The 22,340-nt window shown below is 48.1% G+C and overlaps 1 protein-coding gene across 2 annotated transcripts in view; it reads left to right on the plus strand.

Annotated features, from left to right (window-relative positions):
• Window positions 1-18,015: 18,015 nt before the first annotated feature.
• NDFIP2 (Nedd4 family interacting protein 2) overlaps window positions 18,016-22,340 on the plus strand; it is a 117,141-nt gene continuing 112,816 nt past the window's right edge. Inside the window, exon 1 of one of the 2 annotated variants that reach the window (XM_073664091.1) lies at window positions 18,016-18,263. In XM_073664091.1, coding sequence (XP_073520192.1) covers window positions 18,228-18,263 — 36 coding nt within the window. In that variant the 5' untranslated portion in view covers window positions 18,016-18,227. The remainder of the gene's footprint in view (window positions 18,264-22,340) is intronic. The other variant, XM_073664092.1, reaches the window with a different exon arrangement.

Below are 22,340 nucleotides of genomic sequence, written 5' to 3' on the forward strand. Positions count from 1 at the left end.
ACTGCTGAGTCCGCTGCGCGAGCAGTCTGTCAGGATTTCATCCAGGTCTACGGGTGTTCGAAGCAGATCCACTGAAACCAGGGAGAGTGTTTTCAGGGTAAAGTGATGGAGGAACTGCACTGACTGTACAGCATTGAAAGGTCCAGGATAACCCCATACCATCCCCAAGGGAATGGGGCCTGTGAGCACTTTAACTGGACTCTGCTTCAAATGTTGAGAACATCAGAGGAAGGCAAGAAAGCACATTGGCCTGACTACTTACCCAAATTGGTCTGGACCTATAATAGTTGGGTCTACACCACCATGGGTTATACCCCCGTACATGCTACTGTTCGGTAGACTTGGTCGAGAAATCGTCACACTAAATATGGAACAGCCAGAGGATCTATTCAAATGATCTACCACCTTATGGGTGAAAGAGCACCGTTGGAGGTTGCAGACCATCCGCCAGCTAGCAGGCCAGCGGTTACAAGAGAAAACCTCTAATCCAGGTAGTTCCGCTTCAGCCTGGCGGCTGGGTGCTGGTGCAGGAAAAATGGCCCAAAGGTAATCTGAGTGAAAGTTGGGAGGTGCAACCATACAAAGTGATCAAGAGAGTGTACCACAACAGCCCAGTTTATGAAATACAGGTTGAAAATGAGAAGTCTGCTCCAAGAACTCTAAACAGGAATATGTTATGGCCATGCTGGTCTGAACATCCCACATCTGCCCCAAGAGCGAATATGTTTGTTCCTTCATCAGGGCAGACTTCGCCCAACAGTGACTCTAGTGAAGACTGGTGGACCTCTCCTGAGACTGCGGAAGGTTCAAAGTCCGTGGATGCCAAAGTTCCCGACACAGAACCATTTACATAGGAGAGGAACCCCAGGCTCTGCCCGAACCTTCTGCTGTAGAGGACAGTCCTACAGTAACTACTCCCATTGAAGATAGTCAAGACCTCCAGAGATCCAGTGGGCCCAATGCAGGGGTCCCACCAAATAGGTACGCTGCTGATCAGTTTATTTGGTCCACCTGTATGTATTGTGGGTAACATGGCACTGCTGTGTAAGCTGTTGCATAGAGTCTTTTATCCTCCTCCCTAGACTATACAGCAAGGCCAAAGGCCGCCGTTAAGTGGGGAGGCATGTAGGGGGTCAGCCCCTGCCAAGAACTGAATTACACTGTGACTTTAAGAGACAATGCTCCCATCTGATTTGTGTGCACTTGGACTAGTCGTGTCCCCCCCCTGCAGATTTCTGTGTTTTAGTTTGAGCAAGAAGCAGGAAGTGTCTGATCTGGAAGTGGGAACAGTGAGAGACTTGTGCCTGTGTCAAGAAGACAGAACAATAAGGGTATCTGAACACTGAGAGACTGTTAAATGACGGCTTTAAGGGAGAAGATAGTGCCACTTTACCACAGGCTAGCAGGACCATGTCAGAAGGGTCACATAGCACAGCCGAGGCGGTTTTCCCTAAGCACCTGTAACCTGGAGATAGAAATCAACACTGTGGTACTAGTGACCACTGTGGTACCAGTGAGTCTGTCCGGCGATGTCGTTTAGGCACCGCTTCACAGTCACAGCCCTGACTTCCTTTTGGTTACTTATGCATCCAAAGGTGGGGACAGTGACGTTAGCACTGATTGGGTGCAGGGCTCACATGACATTATAACCTCATGTGAGCTCCGGGAATGTGAGTGCCGACACTGCCGGAACGGCTCTGGCATAGGAGGTGAGTATAGATGTTTTTATTTTAACGGGAGCAAACATTCAGATTGAAAAGGGGTGCCCTAGTAGTGAACAACCCCTTTGAGCTGAAAGATATGGCAAATAGCCATTATTTTGCTTAAAGCTTGTTCTGAGCAGCCAACTGCTTCAAGAGAGGCAGAACAGAGGTACACTACCATTCAACAGTTTGGGGTCATTTAGAAATTTCATTATTTTTGAAAGAAAAGCACTTTTTTTTTCAATGAAACTAACATTAAATGAATCAGAAATACACTCTATACATTGTTAATGTGGTAAATGACTATTCTAGCTGCAAACGTCTTGTTTTTATTGCAATATCTACATAGGTGTATAGAGGCCCATTTCCAACAACCACCACTCCAGTGTTTTAATGGTACATTGTGTTTGCTAACTGTGTAAGAAGGCTAATGGATGTTTAGAAAACCCTAGAAAACCCTTGCACAAGTATGTTAGCCCAGCTGAAAACGGTTTGGCTGATTTGAGAAGCTATAAAATTGACCTTCCTTTGAGCTAGTTGAGAATCTGGAGCATTACATTTGTTGGTTCTATGAAACTCTCAAAATGGCCAGAAAAAGAGAACTTTCATGTGAAACTTGACAGTCTATTCTTGTTCTTAGAAATGAAGGCTATTCCATGCGAGAAGTTGCCAAGAAACTGAAGATTTCCTACAACGGTGTGTACTACTCCCTTCAGAGGAGAGCACTAACAGGCTCTAACCAGAGTAGAAAGAGAAGTGGGAGGCCCCGCTGCACAACTGAGCAACAAGACAAGAACATTAGAGTCTCTAGTTTGAGAAATCGACGCCTCACAGCTCCTCAACTGGCAGCTTCATTAAATAGTACACGCAAAACGCCAGTGTCAACGTCTACAGTGAAAAGGCGACTCCGGGATGCTGGCCTTCAGGGCAAAGTGGCAAAGAAAAAGCCATATCTGAGACTGGCTAATAAAAGGAAAAGATTAATATGGGCAAAAGAACACAGACATTGGACAGAGGAAGATTGGAGAAAAGTTTTATGGACAGACGAATCAAAGTTTGAGGTGTTTGGATCACACAGAAGAACATTTGTGAGACGCAGAACAACTGAAAAGATGCTGGAAGAGTGCCTGACGCCATCTGTCAAGCATGGTGGAGGTAATGTGATGGTCTAGGGTTGCTTTGGTGCTGGTAAAGTGGGAGATTTGTACAAGGTAAATGGGATTTTGAAGAAGGAAGACTATCACTCCATTTTGCAATGCCATGCCATACCCTGTGGACAGCGCTTGATTGGAGCCAATTTCATCCTACAACAGGACAATGACCCGAAGCACACCTCCAAATTATGCATGAACTATTTAGGGAAGAAGCAGGCAGCTGGTATTCTATCTGTAATGGAGCGGCCAGCGCAGTCACCAGATCTCAACCCCATTGAGCTGTTGTGGGAGAAGCTTAACCGTATGGTACGCAAAAAGTGCCCATCAAGCCAATCCAACTTGTGGGAGGGGCTTCAGGAAGCATGGGGTAAAATTTCTCAAGATTACCTCAGCAAATTAACAGCTAGAATGCCAAAGGTCTGCAATGCTGTAATTGCTGCAAAGGGAGCATTCTTCGACGAAAGCAATGCTTGAAGGAGAAAATTATTCTTTGTAATAAAAATCATTATTTCTAATCTTGTCAATGTCTGGACTATATTTTCTAATCATTTTACAACTCATTTGATAAATAAAAGTATGAGTTTTCATGGAAAACACAAAATTGTCTGGGTGACCCCAAACTTTTGAACGGTAGTGTACGTACCCACATGAGAGATCTGGTCTGCGAGGTTTGCCAGCTCCAATAGTGGGGACCCAGAAATGATGCCTTTGCGTAGTTGCTTTGCTTAGGCCATGACTGCCTTGGCGAACCAGGTCATAGCGAAAGATGGACGCAGAGATGAACCTGCAGCTTCAAGGGTGGAAATGGCAATGGATTCCACACTTCGGTCAGTGGGGTCCTTCAGAGACGCTACATTAAAGGTTTATAGGATCATGGAGGGTCCACTGAGGAAAAGGAGGACCAGGTGTCAATGAGATCTGAAGGAAAAGGTGAACAAAATCTCCATGCGTGTACATATGTGAAAAAGTTTGTCGGGTTCAGCCCATTCTTTGTCCAGTACTTCACTAAATTTGGAGAAGTTAGAAAAACATTTGGCAGTACTTCTGACCCTCCTGGAGTCATGGAGACTCCATGGAGTCTGCAGGGGGTGAGGTGTCCGCTTCCTTTATATCCAGGGATTGGTTTACAGCACAGACAAGAATGTCAACCATGTCTCTCAGCTTAGAAGGCGGAGCAGAATCCAGGTCTGAGTCTTAATCAGAGTGGTGATCTGATACCCAAGATACCTAAGGTGACTGAACCTGTCACGGGGTTACCGCGACAGTTTGGAGCCAGAAGACCTCAGCGTTGGATGGCTCCTACTCCTGCTCCGAGAAGAAGCACTTCTCCGTCATTTTAAATGTGTTTATTTCTTCCAGCAGAACAGGGTTAAGTGGCCATGTTGGAAATCCCTGTGCTCACAGCTGAGCTTGGTTAACCATTCCTTTTCCCTTTATAATCTGGGCTCTGATTCTAATCCTTGTCAGAGCTAGCTTTTGCTGCATCGCTAACGGAGGGAGAGGAGTTTTTATGAGAAGGAGAGTTGGATGAATTATTTGTGACTGTTGTCTGGTTTGTCCACATGGTAATTCCTTATCTTTCTCCAGTTTTGGTTTATTCCCCAAGCTTCACACCCTGCTTTCCTTTGTTATACGTCAGTGTATATTTCGTGTGCCTGGAGTTTTCTGTTAACCCCTGTATGTGTAGCCCTGTTTGTCGGGTTGGTGTACTACGGTGCACAGTAGCGCAGACGGAGATCAGACGGAGGGCTTACTCAGGAGTAAGTGCAAGGGTGGAGGCTCCGGCATCCTCACCTTCAGAGGTATCCCGGGGAATAGGGCAAGCTAGGGTGCCCCCTAGTTTTAGGGACAGAGTAGGAGCCCCTGGTCACCTGACAGCTGGGCTCCTACCCCAGGAGATGAAGAGCATGAAGGCGAGTGTGGTCTCGGAGTTGTGGAGAGACAAAAACCGGAAAGAGGAACTCACTCTAAGACGCTTTTACCGCTGATGAACTCTGCCATGCTGGTGCAGAGTGGCTGATGGGTCTGACTCACTATGGGCAGTGGTTGAGGTATCTGGTGCAGAGGTATGGACAGCCGCTCCTTGATAGTGATCAGGGTCTAGGATACCTTGGTCAAATCTGTAACAGACTGAGAGACGTTAGTGACCCAAGCTGGGGAAGGCATGCTGTTGTTGCAGGCCGCAGGGGAGACTGCGGAGGCAATGGCTAAGGGAGGCAGACAGTGCAGGTTACAACGGGTTGGCCCGATTGGAATTTTTGCTTACAGGATACACAAGCAAAGTACACAACCAGTGAGGGCTGGGAGGACTAGTGTATACGTCTTTCTATGGGGCTAAAAGAAGAATAGAAGAAAGGTTGTGACAAGCAGGAAGGGGTTAATGGTTGCTAGGAGGAAAAGAGCCTTGCTGGTGGCCGTTGTATAGGATCCCAGACTAGGTAGCCTACCAGGGTTGGAGACCTGTTCTGTAGGGCAGAGGAGTGCTGGAGAAAAGGTCTTGGTGAAAGGAGGTGACAAGACACATTTATAACACTGCAGTATCTGTTGGGGGGTCCGTGGAGCACTGCAGGGAAAAGAAAATTGCGCTACCCAGGAAGGAGGAGGGGGTGGGAATGCTGAAGAGTGGGAGAATTGCCCACGCAAGTGACTGATTGGTCGAAGAGAAAGGGAGCATGGCCCACCAGCTCGACTAAGCTACAACTGAAGCCGGGGACTAAATTAAGTCCCGACCAAAGCTGAGGTTCCAGATGGCTGTAGAGAACACGGGAGTGAGGTCCCGGGTCCCTGGAATCTTCTCGCCCACAGCCAGGGACTGACAGTTCTCTCCCTGCATGCATGTATTGGGAGAGACCTGTCACTCTAGGGCATCGGGCTGGAAGCAGTCGCTGAGGACTCGCCTGTCTATCTATTAAACTATTTTCTATTAAACTATGTTAAACATACAGTATATGGCTGAAATCGTGCAGTCAGCGTCAGACACATGGTGCCTGTGGATCAGACAGTGGGCATGTATCAGCTCTCAGGTTCCCTTTTAGGGTATGTGCACATGTTGAGCAAAATTTCTGCACCATTTCTGCATCTCATGCAGGAAAAACGCAGCTGCAAAAAAGTGCGTTTTTGACCGATTTGAGTGAAGTCAACGGTGAAAAACGCAGGCGAAAATGCACAGAGAATCGACATGCTGCAGATTATTTTCTGCACCAAATCTGCAAGTGAAAAATAAGCAATGTAACATCCCTGGCGGCGTGCTGGCATGGCTTACCATCTCTCACCATGCAAGACCGCCAACTTGCCTACCAGTCCAGGCTGTGCACTGTGCTCCTTTACTTGCTGTGTGCATGTCTCTTATTTGCAAGATTAGGGCGGCGCTGGAACTTCCTGAGTCTTAAAGGGACATTGCGCACATTCCTAATGCGTTCCCAGCCTGTTGCTGTGAGGCACTGGATACTTAAGGCACCCCCAACCAGTGGGAGGTGCCTGAGCAACACTTTCTCTCAGTGTGCTATGTGTAACCGCTGAGTTGCCAGGTCCTGTCCAGCTATCCTGTTTCTGCCACCTTGGGGGCTGAGTACCCAGGCCCGTTACCTGTATCTTTGACTTCTAGTCTATTTCCGCCACCCTGGGGACTGAATGCCCAGGCTCGTACCTGTATCTCGTTCCTGTGTCAGTTCTTGTCTGGACTGTGTCCTAGCCCATTAACTGTTTGTCTATATGTCCGATCCTTCCCTTTGCCTGCAGTGTCTGTACCAGTACCTAACTCCAACTCATTGTCTCTGTACTTCTGTTTGTGAGTTCTGTGTCCACTCACTACTTCATAGCAAGTACCTTGTGTGTATCTGGCTCTGATGGTCCTGTTTCCTTGTCTGTTCCTTGTGAACAGAACCCTATCCTGTCTGGCTGCTCCTGCGGCATTCCCGTCCACACCTGCGGCTCTGCTCTGTTTCCCGTCCGCATCTGCAGCTCTGCTCTGCCCCGCTTCCAGTCCGCACTTGCGGCTCTGCTCTGCCCTGCTCCGCTTCCCATCCGCACCTGCGGCTCTGCTCTGCTCCTCTTCCCGTCCGCATCTGTGGCTCTGCTCTGCTCAGCTTCCTGTCCGCACCTGCGGCTCTGCTCTGCCATGCTCTGCTCTGCTTCCCGTCCGCACCTTAGGCTCCGCTTTGCCCCGCTCTACTCCGCTTTCCATCTGCACCTGCGGCTCTGCTCCACTTCCCATCCGCACCTGCAGCTCTGCCCTGCTCGGCTTCCTGTCCGCACCGGTGGCTCTGCCCTGCCCTGGTCCACTTCCCGTCTGCACCTGCGGCTCTACTCCTGTATCCCAGTCTGTACTGGCCCCTATCCAGCCTGTTTACCTGCCTGCCTGTATACCAGCTGTGCCTGCCAGTACCTGCTTGCCTGTATACCAGCCGTGCCCGCCAGTACCTGCCCGTTCCTGCATACCCTGGTGTGGATCAACAGCTGTGTGACCGAGTTCTGCCCTGGAGTAGCACCTGGGCCACCTCCCTCGTCCCTCCTTGATCACATAGTCTACTAAGCCACCCCTAGTCACGCCCCTCCAGGCACTCCTCGGTTCGTGGCCCAGTGGGACCACTAAGCACGCTCACGCCAGAAGATCCAGGCTTGAGCGAAACAAGCAACGCGTGCATGACGCTTCATGTTTCTCATTCGCTTTGCTGGCATCAGGATTGCTTCAGATTTTGTTAGCAAATCTGCATGGCAAAAATGCAGCAAATCTGCAACTTGTGCACACAGAGGCATTCTGAGATTGACCATACATTAAAGGCAAATTACAAATAAAACATTAGGTAATAGTACAGGCCAGTAACAAGATGGTTCTCTACTATAATCAGCAAAGGTTTAGGACAACAGGCATTTCCAGAGTTAGTCGTTGGCCACAGCCTGGTCTCAGCCTCAGGTTTCCTTACCAGTCATCACCAGCTCCGGGTGCGGTATCTGGAGGGCCACAGCTTCTCAGGCCGCCACTATCCAATTCAGGACCTTGGTAGGACCGTAGCGTCTCCCAGCATCTGTAATCTGTGGCGGGTATCAGCGCTCTGCTCTACATGGCAGCTGAAGCCCCTTCCCTATCGTGGCCAGGATCAGCACTCCATGCCCAGGGTGATCGCCCCCAGATTGTACAGCCAGCGTGCGTTACAAGTGATGTGGAGTAAAAACATAAAATACAGAACACAAAATAAGAAGAAAACCATGAATTCAAAAAAACGTGACCGGGGACAATATATATCCTTTTTCTCTCTACATTCCCCTGTGATATCTGCAAAAATAAAAAACAAAAGTATAATAATGACATAAACATTAGGCCCCACGCAGTGACGTACCGCCAATGGCGGCAGGCCATGCAACTGCTATGGGGCCCATGAGCCGGGGGGCCCCATAGAAGTTCAGGGGCGGACATACCACCGCCGCCGGTACAGCTGCACTGGTGGGCCCGTTTGTGCAGCTTATCCCTGCTCGCAGCGGGCAGGGAGCGATCCCTGCAGCTCCGCTGCTGACATGAGAGAATAGCAGCGGAGCTGGAGGGATCCGTCCTCTGCTTCCTGAGCGCCTCTTCCTCCCTCACATAAGCACGTGCTGCTTGATGACGTCATCATGCGCGGGCCTGTGTGAGAAAGGAAGTTGCAGACAACAAGGATGCTGCAGCCTGCGGGGGAACGGGCAGAGAGGTAAGTGTTGTTTTTTTATATTTTTACTGAAACGCTGGGGAGGGGAGGTAGGGGAGAGAAATGATGGGGATGGTGGAGCTGGGGAGAGCAATAATGGGGCTGATGGCTGGGGAGAGAAATGATGGGGCTGGCGAGAGCAATGATGGAGCTGGGGGGAACAATGGTGAGGCTGATGGGGCTGGAGAGAGCAATGATGGGGCTGGGGAGAGCAGTAATGGGGCTGGGGAGAGCAATTATGGGGCTAATGGGGGTGGTGGGGATGGGGAAAGCAAAGATGGGGATGGGGAGAGCAATGATGAGAATGGTGAGGATGGGGAGAGCAATGATGAGGATGATGGGGCTGGGGAGAGCAATGATGGAGATGGGGAGATCAATGATGAGGATGGTGGGGCTGGGGAGAGCAATGATGAGGATGGGGAGAGCAATGATGAGGATGGTGGGGCTGGGGAGAGCAATGATGGGGATGGGGAGAGCGATAGTGGGGATGGGGAGAGCAATGATGAGGTTGGTGGGGCTGGGGAGAGCAATGATGAGGTTGGTGGGGCTGGGGAGAGCAATGATGAGGTTGGTGGGGATGGGGAGAGCAATGATGAGTTGCTGGGAGAGATCAATGATGGGGGTGCCGGGAGAGAGAAATGATGGAGGTGCTGGGAGAGAGCAATGATGGGGGTGCTGGGAGATCAATGATGGGGGTTGCTGGGAGATAGCAATGATGGGGTGCTCGGAAAGAGCAATGATGGGGTGAAGGGAGAGAGCAATGATGGGGTGCTGGGAGAGAGCAATGAAGGGGTACTGGGAGAGAGCAATGACGGGAGGTGCTGGGACAGAGCAATGACTGGGGTGCTGGGACAGAGCAATGACGGGGGTGCTGGGAAAGAGCAATGATGGAGGTGCTGGGAAAGAGCAATGATGGAGGTGCTGGGAAAGAGCAATGATGGAGGTGCTGGGAAAGAGCAATGATGGGGGTGCTGGGAGAGAGCAATGATGGGGGTGCTGGGAGAGAGCAATGATGGGGTGCTGGGAGAAAGCAATGATGGGGGTGCTGGGAGAGAGCAATGATGGGGGTACTGGGAAAGAGCAATGACGGGGGTGCTGGGAGAGAGGTATGATGGGGGTTCTGTGAGAGAGCAATGATGGGGTTGCTGGGAGAAAGCAATAACGGGGGAGCTGGGAGAGAGCAATGATGGGGGTGCTAGGAGAGAGCAATGACGGGGGTACTTTGCTTGTACTGTAAAGCCTTGTATATTTTCCGTGTGCACATAGCCTTACAGTTAATTGGGGAGAGTCACAGAGACTGAATAATTTATATTATTGGCTGAGATTATAGTTAATGGGGAGCACAGTGCTGCTTATCACTTTATATTTTCATTACTAAGTAGCATAGGCGGATTACAATGAGGGCAATACGGGCTACCGCCCGGGGCCCCGAGGCTCCAGGGGGCCCATGAATTGCTCCCATTATAATGTGCATTTTTTTCAGTCACCGCCGTGCTGGTCGAAGGTTTATATGATCACTGCTGCAGGCCAGCAGCTGTAGGCGGTTTGAATCATACTGTGTCTACCCCGCCCTGCCAGTGTCACATGATGCTCCCATCGAGCCGCCGCGGCTGTATATTCACTAGCACGGGCGTGCAGTTTAAATGCTGTTGGTACCGCCCTGCCTGATGTCATGTGGCAGGGCGGTCCCAACATCATTTAAATTTCCCGCCGGCGCTAGTGCATATACAGGGCTGCGTGATGCAGGCACCCATCGTGTCTCTGAGTGGCTGCTTTGAACGTTGGGACTGCCCTGCCTGACGTCATGTGGAAGGGCGGTCCCAACATCATTTAAATTGCCCGCCCGTGATAGTGAATATACAGCCGCGGTGGCCAGATGGAGCGGCTGCGTGATGCAGCGTGTCTCTGAGTGGATGCTTTGAACTTTGGGACCCCCCTGCCTGACGTCATGTGGCAGGGCGGTCCCAACATCATTTAAATTTCCCGCCAGCGCTAGTGCATATACAGGGCTGCGTGATGCAGCCAGCGTGTCTGTGAGTGGCTGCTTTGAACTTTGGGACTGCCCTGCCACATGACGTCAAGCAGGGCGGTCCCAAAGTTCAAAGCAGCCACTCACAGACATGCTGCATCACACAGCCGCTCCCATCCGGCCAGCTGCAGATCCACCGGGGCAGGCAGTTTAAATGATGCTGGGACCGCCCTGCCACATGACGTCAGGCAGGGCCCAGCATACGCAGGGGCGCAGGTCTATTTAAAAGTTCATGAAATGGCTGACATGAGCCAGTGTCATTCTGCCCTGCAGCATCTGCTGAAGAGAAGCTGCCACCCACACACAGTGACCCACAGTTTGTCTGCAGCCTGCCTGGTCTCCTGCTGAGCCCTGCTGCTTCAGTCTCAAAGTGTGTATTCTGTTTAAAAGGTATGTTTTTTGTATATATATCAATGAATAATGGTCCCCTGCAGTTTTATACAAACTGCTTGCTGGCTGCCTTCTAGTGTTCCTGCCACTTGCCACAGTCAGACAAACATTAGCTTATATCATCATGTGTTTCAGACAGTGTCTGTGCCAGTGTAACGGGGTGGGCAGCCAGCAGCACTTTGTATGAAAGGGCAGGGGATCATTGTCATTTTTAAAATTTGTACATAATGTTGGGGATGGGAGAGGAGTGGACTGAACTACAAAAAGACAAATGCCCCTGCATACTGTCTACTCCCTCTCCCCATCATCTTAGAAATTTTGCTTGCATCATGCAGTGAGTGGCAGCTGAAACTGCGGCACAGCACTGACTTAAAGCGGGCTGGATCTGTCTCTTGCAGCTGTGGGTGGGTGGAGCTAAGCTTCGTGCGGCACCCTGCTGTGTATAGATGGCTTCGTGCGGCTCCCTGCTGGGTATAGATGGCTACGTGCGGCCTCCTGCTGTGTATAGATGGCTACGTGCGGCCTCCTGATGTGTATAGATGGCTACGTGCGGCTCCCTACTGTGTATAGATGGCTACGTGCAGCCTCCTGCTGTGTATAGATGGCTACATGCAGCCTCCTGCAGTGTATAGATGGCTATGTGCGGCCTCCTGCTGTGTATAGATGGCTTCATGAGGCTCCCTGCTGTGTATAGATGGCTTTGTGCGGCTCCCTGCTGGGTATAGATGGCTGCGTGCGGCCTCCTGCTGTGTATAGATGGCTATGTGCAGCCTCCTGCTGTGTATAGATGGCTATGTGTGGCCTCCCGCTGTGTATAGATGGCTACGTGCGGCCTCCTGCTGTGTATAGATGGCTACGTGCAGCCTCCTGCAGTGTATAGATGGCTATGTGCGGCCTCCTGCTGTGTATAGATGGCTTCATGAGGCTCCCTGCTGTGTATAGATGGTTTTGTGCGGCTCCCTGCTGGGTATAGATGGCTGCGTGCGGCCTCCTGCTGTGTATAGATGGCTATGTGCAGCCTCCTGCTGTGTATAGATGGCTATGTGTGGCCTCCCGCTGTGTATAGATGGCTACGTGCGGCCTCCCGCTGTGTATAGATGGCTTTGTGCGGCTCCCTGCTGTGTATAGATGGCTAAGTGTGGCATCCTGTTGTGTATAGATGGCTACGTGCGGCCTCCTGCTGTGTATAAATGGCTTCGTGAGGCTCCGTGCTGTGTATAGATGGCTTCATGCGGCTCCCTGCTGGGTATAGATGGCTGTGTGTGGCCTCCTGCTGTGCATAGATGGCTACGTGCAGCCTCCTGCTGTGTATAGATGGATATGTGCGGCCTCCCGCTGTGTATAGATGGCTACGTGCGGCCTCCCACTGTGTATAGATGGCTTTGTGCGGCTCCCAGATGTGTATAGATGGCTACGTGCGGCCTCCCGCTGTGTATAGATGGCTAAGTGCGGCCTCCTGCTGTGTATAGATAGCTACGTGCGGCCTCCTGCTGTGTATAGATGGCTACGTGCGGCCTCCTGCTGTGTATAGATGGCTACGCACGGCCTCCCGCTGTGTATAGATGACTACGTGCGGCCTCCTGCTGTGTATAGATGGCTACGCACGGCCTCCCGCTGTGTATAGATGGCTATGTGCGGCCTCCTGCTGTGTATAGATGGCTTTGTGCGGCTCCCTGCTGTGTATAGATGGCTACGTGCGGCCTCCTGTGTATAGATGGCTTTGTGAAGCTCCCTGCTGTGTATAGATGGCTTCGTGCGGCTCCCTGCTGGGTATAGATGGCTACGTGCGGCCTCCTGCTGTGTATAGATGGCTACGTGCGGCCTCCGGCTGTGTATAGATGGCTTTGTGCGGCTCCCTGCTGTGTATAGATGGCTATGTTCGGCCTCCCGCTGTGTACAGATGGCGCTGTGCGGCCTCCCGCTGTGTATAGATGGCACCGTGCGGCCTCCCGCTGTGTATAGATGGTTACGAGCGGCGGCCTGCTGTGTATCGGAGGATTATGTGGCAGCTCATATTGTATATAGGGTCTCATACTGTATATAGGGGATGTCAGCATACTTAATTGTGCTCAATATTAAGTCATACAATTAATATAAAAAAATTATAATTAGTATATTAATATTGTGCCAAATTAATTTCACGTGAACGATCACATGATCTATCAAAGGGGATCATGTGACATGTCACGTCATACATCAGGTGTGTGTGTGTAGGGGGGCCCACGCCTTCTAAACTGCCCGGGGCACTTTCTACTCTTAATCCACCCCTGCTAAGTAGCTATTAGTATATTAATGGGGGAGTACATCTGTAGTCAGGGGCGCAGTGCGGGGGATACAAATACAGTACAGACCAAAAGTTTGGACACACCTTCTCATTTAAAGATTTTTCTGTATTTTCATGACTATGAAAATTGTACATTCACACTGAAGGCATCAAAACTATGAATTAACACATGTGGAATTATATACTTAACAAAAAAGTGTGAAACAACTGAAAATATGTCTTATATTCTAGGTTCTTCAAAGTAGCCACCTTTTGTTTTGATGACTGCTTTGCGCACACTTGGCATTCTCTTGATGAGCTTCAAGAGGTAGTCACCGGAAATGGTCTTCCAACAATCTTGAAGGAGTTCCCAGAGATGCTTAGCACTTGTTGGCCCTTTTGCCTTCACTCTGCGGTCCAGCTCACCCCAAACCATCTCGATTGGGTTCAGGTCTGGTGACTGTGGAGGCCAGGTCATCTGGCGGAGCACCCCATCACTCTCCCTCTTGGTCAAATAGCCCTTACACAGCCTGGAGGTGTGTTTGGGGTCATTGTCCTGTTGAAAAATAAATGATGGTCCAACTAAACGCAAACCGGATGGAATAGCATGCCGCTGCAAGATGCTGTGGTAGCCATGCTGGTTCAGTATGCCTTCAGTTTTGAATAAATCCCCAACAGTGTCACCAGTAAAGCACCCCCACACCATCACACCTCCTCCTCCATGCTTCACGGTGGGAACCAGGCATGTAGAGTCCATCCGTTCACCTTTTCTGCGTCACACAAAGACACGGTGGTTGGAACCAAAGATCTCAAATTTGGACTCATCAGACTAAAGCAGATTTCCACTGGTCTAATGTCCATCCCTTGTGTTCTTTAGCCCAAACAAGTCTCTTCTGCTTGTTGCCTGTCCTTAGCAGTGGTTTCCTAGCAGCTATTTTACCATGAAGGCCTGCTGCACAAAGTCTCCTCTTAACAGTTGTTGAAGAGATGTGTCTGCTGCTAGAACTCTGTGTGGCATTGACCTGGTCTCTAATCTGAGCTGCTGTTAACCTGCGATTTCTGAGGCTGGTGACTCGGATAAGCTTAGCCTCAGAAGCAGAGGTGACTCTTGGTCTTCCTTTCCAGGGGCGGTCCTCATGTGAGCCAGTTTCTTTGTAGCGCTTGATGGTTTTTGCAACTACACTTGGGGAAACTTCATTTCTTAAAGTAATGATGGCCATTCGTTTTTCTTTACTTAGAATTTGTATTATGGCAAGAAAAAAGCAGCTAACAGTCTATTCAGTAGGACTATCAGCTGTGTTTCCTCCAGACTTCTGCACAACACAACTGATGGTCCTAACTCTATTTATAAGGCAAGAAATCCCACTTATTAACCCTGACAGGGCACACCTGTGAAGTGAAAACCATTTCCGGTGACTACCTCTTGAAGCTCATCAAGAGAATGCCAAGAGTGTGCAAAGCAGTCATCAAAGCAAAAGGTGACTACTTTGAAGAACCTAGAATATAAGACATATTTTCAGTTGTTGCACACTTTTTTGTTAAGTATATAATTCCACATAGGTTAATTCATAGTTTTTATGCCTTCAGTGTGAATGTACAATTTTCATAGTCATGAAAATGCAGAAAAATCTTTAAATGAGAAGGTGTGTCCAAACTTTTGGTCTGTACTATATATATATATATATATATATATATATATATATATATATATATATATATACAATATATGTGACCTTGTTATTTTTAGGGCTGCACTGATCATCGTGACAAGACAAGTCGTGGCTGGGAGATGTCGACATGAAGGTCTGACCAGATGGAGAAGAAGCAGCAGAAACCGACTGATCAGACGAGACGTCAGCGGTAAGTGCCTGGATGTAAATATTATTCTGTATCTGCACTGTGTGCCTTGGAGTGATAATGTTGTCTGTAAAATCCCTTAGGCTGCATTCTCACATTTGTGTGAAATGTCTGTGTACTGCCAGATGTTTTTATCGGATGGTCCACGGACTCGTAGAGTTTTATAGATCCATTCACACATCCATGAAAATCACGGATCTGAGAATGAGATCTAAGAGGGTCAGAGAATGTCCTGTTCACACCTACACTGCACACAGATGCAGGAATGTAGCCTTATTATGTATAGCACAGTCCCTTAGTATATAGTGTACTCATTTATTATGTATAGCACAGTCCCTTAGTATATAGTGTACTCACTTATTATAAAAAAAACAAGCAATGTGAACTGAGGTCTAAGATGGTAGACATGCAAGAAATAGGAGCATGTTCACACTAGCAAAAAGAAGCAAAACCTACAAAAGACAAAAAATATATCTCTCATACCCTACCATCATTATATATAAATGTAAAGCAAAGTTGCATAATAAATATAGGGTACTTAGTGAACTATTTTTGATCAAAAAAAGTATACAAGCCGTCCCACCAGCGGCAAGGTGACCCTAAATTGGGACGGTACCTATACTGTCTATATTAAAAACCTTACTGTATATCAAAGTTGAAGTAATGCATATAAAAGGGTAGACAAATAGGACCGGGTCCCAACTCCAGACCACCTAGGCCCGTGGTAAGCTACATATATACTAATCAGCTCAACAAAGGGGATGCCACACCCTTAAATTGCACAGAATGCAAACAAGACAAAAAAACAAGCAATGTGAACTGAGGTCTAAGATGGTAGACATGATGGTCCTATTTGTCTACCCTTTTATATGCATTACTTCAACTTTGATATACAGTAAGGTTTTTAATATAGACGGTATAGGTACCGTCCCAATTTAGGGTCACCTTGCCGCTGGTGGGACGGCTTGTATACTTTTTTTGATCAAAAATAGTTCACTAAGCACCCTATATTTATTATGCAACTTTGCTTTACATTTATATATAATGATGGTAGGGTATGAGAGATATATTTTTTGTCTTTTGTAGGTTTTGCTTCTTTTTGCTAGTGTGAGCATGCTCCTATTTCTTGCATGTCTACCATCTTAGACCTCAGTTCACATTGCTTGTTTTTTTGTCTTGTTTGCATTCTGTGCAATTTAAGGGTGTGGCATCCCCTTTGTTGAGCTGATCAGTATATATGTAGCTTACCACGGGCCTAGGTGGTCTGGAGTTGGGACCCGGTCCTATTTGTCTACCCTTTTATATGCATTACTTCAACTTTGATATACAGTAAGGTTTTTAATATAGACAGTATAGGTACCGTCCCAATTTAGGGTCACCTTGCCGCTGGGGGACGGCTTGTATACTTTTTTTGATCAAAAATAGTTCACTAAGTACCCTATATTTATTATGCAACTTTGCTTTACATTTATATATAATGATGGTAGGGTATGAGAGATATATTTTTTGTCTTTTGTAGGTTTTACTCACTTATTATGTATAGCACAATCCCTTAGTATATAGTGTACTCACTTATTATGTATAGCACAGTCCCTTAGTATATAGTATACTCACTTATTATGTATAGCACAGTCCCTTAGTATATAGTGTACTCACTTATTATGTATAGCACAGTCCCTTAGTATATAGTGTACTCACTTATTATGTATAGCACAGTCCCTTAGTATATAGTGTACTCACTTATTATGTATAGCACAGTCCCTTAGTATATAATGTACCCACTTATTATGTATAGCACAGTCCCTTAGTATATAGTGTACTCACTTATTATGTATAGCACCTTCCTTGGTTATATAGTTTCATCTTTTATTATGTATAACACTCTCCCATATTACCTACCATCCTCTCTAGCTCTAGAGCTCACAGTTGGGGGATCATACTGTGTTGGTATCATCATACTTTACCCTGGGAGTTGAGGTGGGGTACAATAGAGTCATTATACTGTGCATGTGGAGGAATTCACCATGTGGGGTATCATACTGTGTTTAGGGGGAACTTTTGTTGGAATCACACTCTTTATGAGGCAATGAAAAAGGAATCTAGGATGTCAGGAGGAGGAAAATTACCATGTAAAGGCTGGAAAGTTGTGAGATCTGATCTTCTGTGACCCCGACAATTATTTACATTTTTTTTGGGGGGGTGGATGGTGGGGGGCAATTAGAACTTTTGCTATGGGGCCCCATGATTCCTATATGCACCCCTGGCCCCACGTATAAAAAAGAGGCAAAAATTATCTGAATGAAAAAAATGTAGAGCTGTAAACACTGCATGTGTGAATAAAGCGTATATGTGACTGGTCATGGGGAGACGGTCCAGCCCTGCACTGGTTATAGAGGTCTTCATTTTGAAGGTAAAGATAAGTAATAGTGTTAACCCTCCGTCGGGGGAACTGATCTGACAGGCGCAGCTCACTTAGTTTCATTTCTCTATTTTCAGTGGTTTAGTGTTACTTTTCTGGTTAGTAAACATTTTTTTTTTCCACCTGATTATGTGTATTCTCATTTATTACATTCCTATTAAGGTAACTGATCACTTTTAGAGCATTGAAATTTTAAAAAAAGGAAAATATAGCCAATTTTCTAGCCTGTGCCTGACAGGCACAATGCTTATGAAACATATTGCCCCTGACGGAGGGTTAAATCACAATGTGGCAACCAATCATATCTTTTCATTAAAAGCCCTTTGGAAAACATAAGCCACGATCTGGTTGGTCACCAGCTGACACGTGAGCTCCTCACGCGGATGTATACCTGCTACCGCAAGAGTAATCTGTTTATTGCACGAGGTCTTCCTCCCAGTAGGTAGCTGCCGACGTGATGACGTGATGAGCGTGCTGACGCAGCCCCGGAATCTCCAGCGTTACAGCGAATCCATAGCAACACTAAGCCACGCCCCTTGCGTGCAGCACGCCCTGTAGGCGGGGCGGAGGTAACCACTGGGCAGTGCAGACCTAGCGGAGGTTCCCAGTGCGGCGCTGTGATCCCTGTGTGTACAGGTGACAGATAGCAGAGGAGGCGCCGGAGCCGCACAAGAAACGTTACGGAAGCGAACAGGAAGCGGGCGCGACACACGGCCAGTGCCGGCTCTGCGGTCATGGATCACCTCCAGGCTGCCAACCGCTACCAAGTGGTAAGTCACCTGGTGGCCTCATGCGCTGCGGTGACGTCATGTGAGGCGTGATGTCACTGGGATGGCAGTGATGCTCTGCAGTGGGCCATTGTCCTCACTGTGTGCTGCTGCTGTGACGTTCACCAGTACCTGGCTGCTCCTGATGGAGGCTGTGGATGCTGGGGCCTGGGCTTTGTGCTCTGGTGCTGGGGGAGGCAGCGAGGGGCAGATGTGGCCGGTCACCCATGTCTTCTCAGCTCTGTACCCCAGCAGTGGTGAGGGGCTGCGGTGTGATCCCGGGGTGCAGTGCTGCCATACCTGCTGTTGTGGCCGCCCGCCTGTCTGTGCTGACCTCTCCAGGCGTCTGGCAGTCATGTACAGAGCACGTCCCCATTCTAGTCTAGGGACTGTTCACACTGACTGAGCGGTTCTGCAAAAGTATCACGGAGACTTCTGTTTTTAATATGAGTCACAGCGCAAAATTCACCATGTACGTCACACACTGGTGGTAGAAACGGAGATACTGGCCGACCGCTGACTGGCCGTCCACTGACCGAGCATAGTGAGCTGTGGACGGATCTTTACATGCGAGAAAAGTCACTGACGTCTGATTTCTGCCTAAGAGAAAAGCAGCTTAGAGGCAGGAGATGGCAGATGGAGGCGCCTTTCCAGGATGTGTGGTATCCGTTTTTTTTTCTCTGCACATATCCATATTTTTACACAAACTGTGTGTCCATGTAAACCACACAGACAGGTCAGTTATTTTTCCAGCAGCGCTGATGACAAGGGCCGATACAAGTCTGTGTGTCCGTGAGAAACGCATACAGCACTCAGATGGCATCAGTGTGCAGTCTGTGTGCTGTCCATGCCTAATATTGCAAAGTATAGGAGAAGCTTTGTAATTTATACATACCGAAAAAACACTCATGGTAAGGACGGACACACGGACCAGTTACTGATGGGAAGGACGGACACACTGGTGGAAGACACTGATGGCATCAGTACCGTTTTTTCAAAGGTGGTTCTCCCTCGCTGTGAGCTGTAGTGTATGGTCCCATCTGGTGTAATGAAAAGTGGTTCAGTGGTTCCTGTGCCACAGTCACTCTCTAGTAATGTCGGTGCTGATGGGCCACTAAGACCTTACTGGTGCCATGATGTAAGGATTGTTCCCAGTGAGCGGTGGATGGCTAGTCCATTTTGGTTCTCAGCTGGGAACCTGAAATGTATTGAATGGTTGGTTGCCCAGCAGTAGGACATGGATGTAGAGAGATATGGGGGCTTGGTGCCTGAAGAATGCCACTAGAGAACAGAGGGCTGCAGTACCGTAGCCAATGTCTGGCAATGGGGGGGCAACCTGGTAGCAGATCTTGCATTTGTGCCCCTGATCTGTAGTTATGGCTGTACAAGGCCAGTGCTCCACTAAAACCAGTATCTTTCCATGTGAAAGGAAGAGATCGAGCCCTGAGGATCGAGGTGATGCAGCCGGGATGCCTCTCTTTTTATTTCTATGTAGCAGACTACGGGGATGTTGTATTCTTGGATGCCCTATATATTATACGTGGACTCGCTAATGGCAGATCTGTATCTTGTGACTTCGGTCTGGTCACCTGTAAATTCGCCGTGCATGGTAAAGCCATACGGAGGTGAACATAATCCAGGTGATTCTAGTTATTTCTGTTACACTTTGGACCGTCCTTTATCCTATAACCTATGATCGGGTGTAGTCATATATAGATCAGGAGGAAACATGTTCTTTCAAGTGTAATATTACACGTCTTTAGTCCTTTAGATTACTGGTAATATTTCTCTCATTGTTTTTTCGTAAATTAAGCTTTTCCTAAAACATGTATATACTGGGCATGACTGTAAAGCTGTGTGCCCACAATCAGGCTGCTCCAGGTTTGAGGCTATGTGTTCATGCAGTGTCAGACCCGCAGCGGCCATATGTTCCGGCACAGTGGATGGAATTTGTAGAAATCCCATGTCCACTATGCGTCTCTGTGCACCTGCTGATCACCTGCGGGCACGGACATGCGGCGCCTCTCTTGCTGGTACGCATGTTGACTTTCCTCATAGACTTACGTATATGCATAATGAGGGCAGAAGCCATGTGGCTATTCTGCAGCATCGAGGCCGCAGCGGCTACGGATCATGGGGACATACGTTTAGGATATGCTCGCACTCTGTTTTTTTTTTTTTCTTATTTGCAAACCGAAATAATCCATGTCAGAAACTCCTTGAATAAGCCCCCTATTGATTTCAATGGAAATCAGAAGTGCGCATGATATGGTTTCATTTTAGGTGACTTTTTTCAGCTTGGGGGCGAGGGGGCAACTTGTCAGCTCTTTGGGTATTTCAGCCTTTGAAATGTTCCAAATGGGTCTACCAAGTCAGTTGGAAGAAAAATACACATGAACAGCATGAATCAAACACTTTTGGTTTTTGCTTGAGATTTTTTGCTATCAAAATCCTCTGAAAATCTTTGGCAGCCTGCGGCTTACCAAATCTTAAAATCCTAACGGTGGGTAGTGTGCACAGAACTAGGATTCAGCTTCACAATTTTGAATTATGTGCCAACTAGAGTCTCAGCTGCTTTTCTCAATAGAAGATTGTGAGACGTGACTGAGACTAGTGGGCACGTGACCACAAGTAAGCAAATCTCATGCTTACAGTTATGTGACTACCACTGCAATCAGTAAGCAGAGCTAAATCCTAACTGTGTGTGCTTTACCCACCATTAGGATTCAGTACATGATTCATTTACTGCTGTGAAGAGTCAACTATACTGTCAGGACCCTCATCTATTCTCCAGAGCAGGATAGTGAACTAGTGACTATAAAGAACATCTCTCGCGCTGTAGGTTCAGTGGTCTACAGATAGCCCATTGATTTCCTTGTAACCTGTGCAGTGTTTCCTTTTCCCTGTGGTGGCGCTATTAGGTATAATACACTTGCTGCTAAATTCACCCACAGGTTACGACTGCTCATTGTGGGGCCCAGCAGCCTGATACCCTGTGTTGAGCTCATCCAAAGGGACTTTCAAACTAGAAACGACTGTCCTAGCCATAAAACCCTTGTCGGTTGTCCCCCACTCACCTGATGCCACTGATCCAGAGTTTGGCAAGGCAGGGAGTGAGTGAGGGTTGTACCTTCTGATTAGAATTTTTATTGTCTTTTTTTATGCCTGTGTTCTCGAGGCTAGGTACACATAAAGTTTGTTCCCAATATTGGGCGCATACCTTAAGGCTCCCTACACTGGCCACGGTCCGGATGGTTGCCACTGCTGAGTCGTCTCTCCAGGGCCGCCTCCAGGTTTTGTGGACCCTGGGCGAAAGAGTTTCAGTGGACCCCTTTAACACGTACCACGATTCATGATGCCCAGATACCGCAGAGAAATATAGATATAGTACAATGGCGAAGATTTCACTTCTTACATTACATGAGCGATATCTATTGTAAATTCCACAATAGCTCAGAAACTGACGAATCCTCGCAGTGCACAGTGCAGACCGGACAATATAGTCATCCTCCATTCAGTATTATGGGCCCCACATAGTCCTCCATTCAGTATTATGGGCCCCACATAGTCCTCCATTCAGTATTATGGGCCCCACATAGTCCTCCATACAGAATACTGGCCCCAATCTAACGCTCCATACAGAATACTGGCCCCAATCTAACGCTCCATACAGAATACTGGCCCCAATCTAACGCTCCATACAGAATACTGGCCCCAATCTAACGCTCCATACAGAATACTGGCCCCAATCTAACCCTCCATACAGAATACTGGCCCCAATCTAACGCTCCATACAGAATACTGGCCCCAATCTAACGCTCCATACAGAATACTGGCCCCAATCTAACGCTCCATACAGAATACTGGCCCCAATCTAACGCTCCATACAGAATACTGGCCCCAATCTAACGCTCCATACAGAATACTGGCCCCAATCTAACGCTCCATACAGAATACTGGCCCCAATCTAACGCTCCATACAGAATACTGGCCCCCATATAACGCTCCATACAGAATACTGGCCCCCATATAACGCTCCATACAGAAAACTGGCCCCCATATAATGACCCATGCCTCCTG

The sequence above is a fragment of the Phyllobates terribilis genome, unplaced genomic scaffold (assembly GCF_046119375.1).
Source record: "Phyllobates terribilis strain yellow unplaced genomic scaffold, ASM4611937v1 Scaffold_2__4_contigs__length_985480577, whole genome shotgun sequence".
NCBI classification, from domain to species: Eukaryota; Metazoa; Chordata; class Amphibia; order Anura; family Dendrobatidae; genus Phyllobates; species Phyllobates terribilis.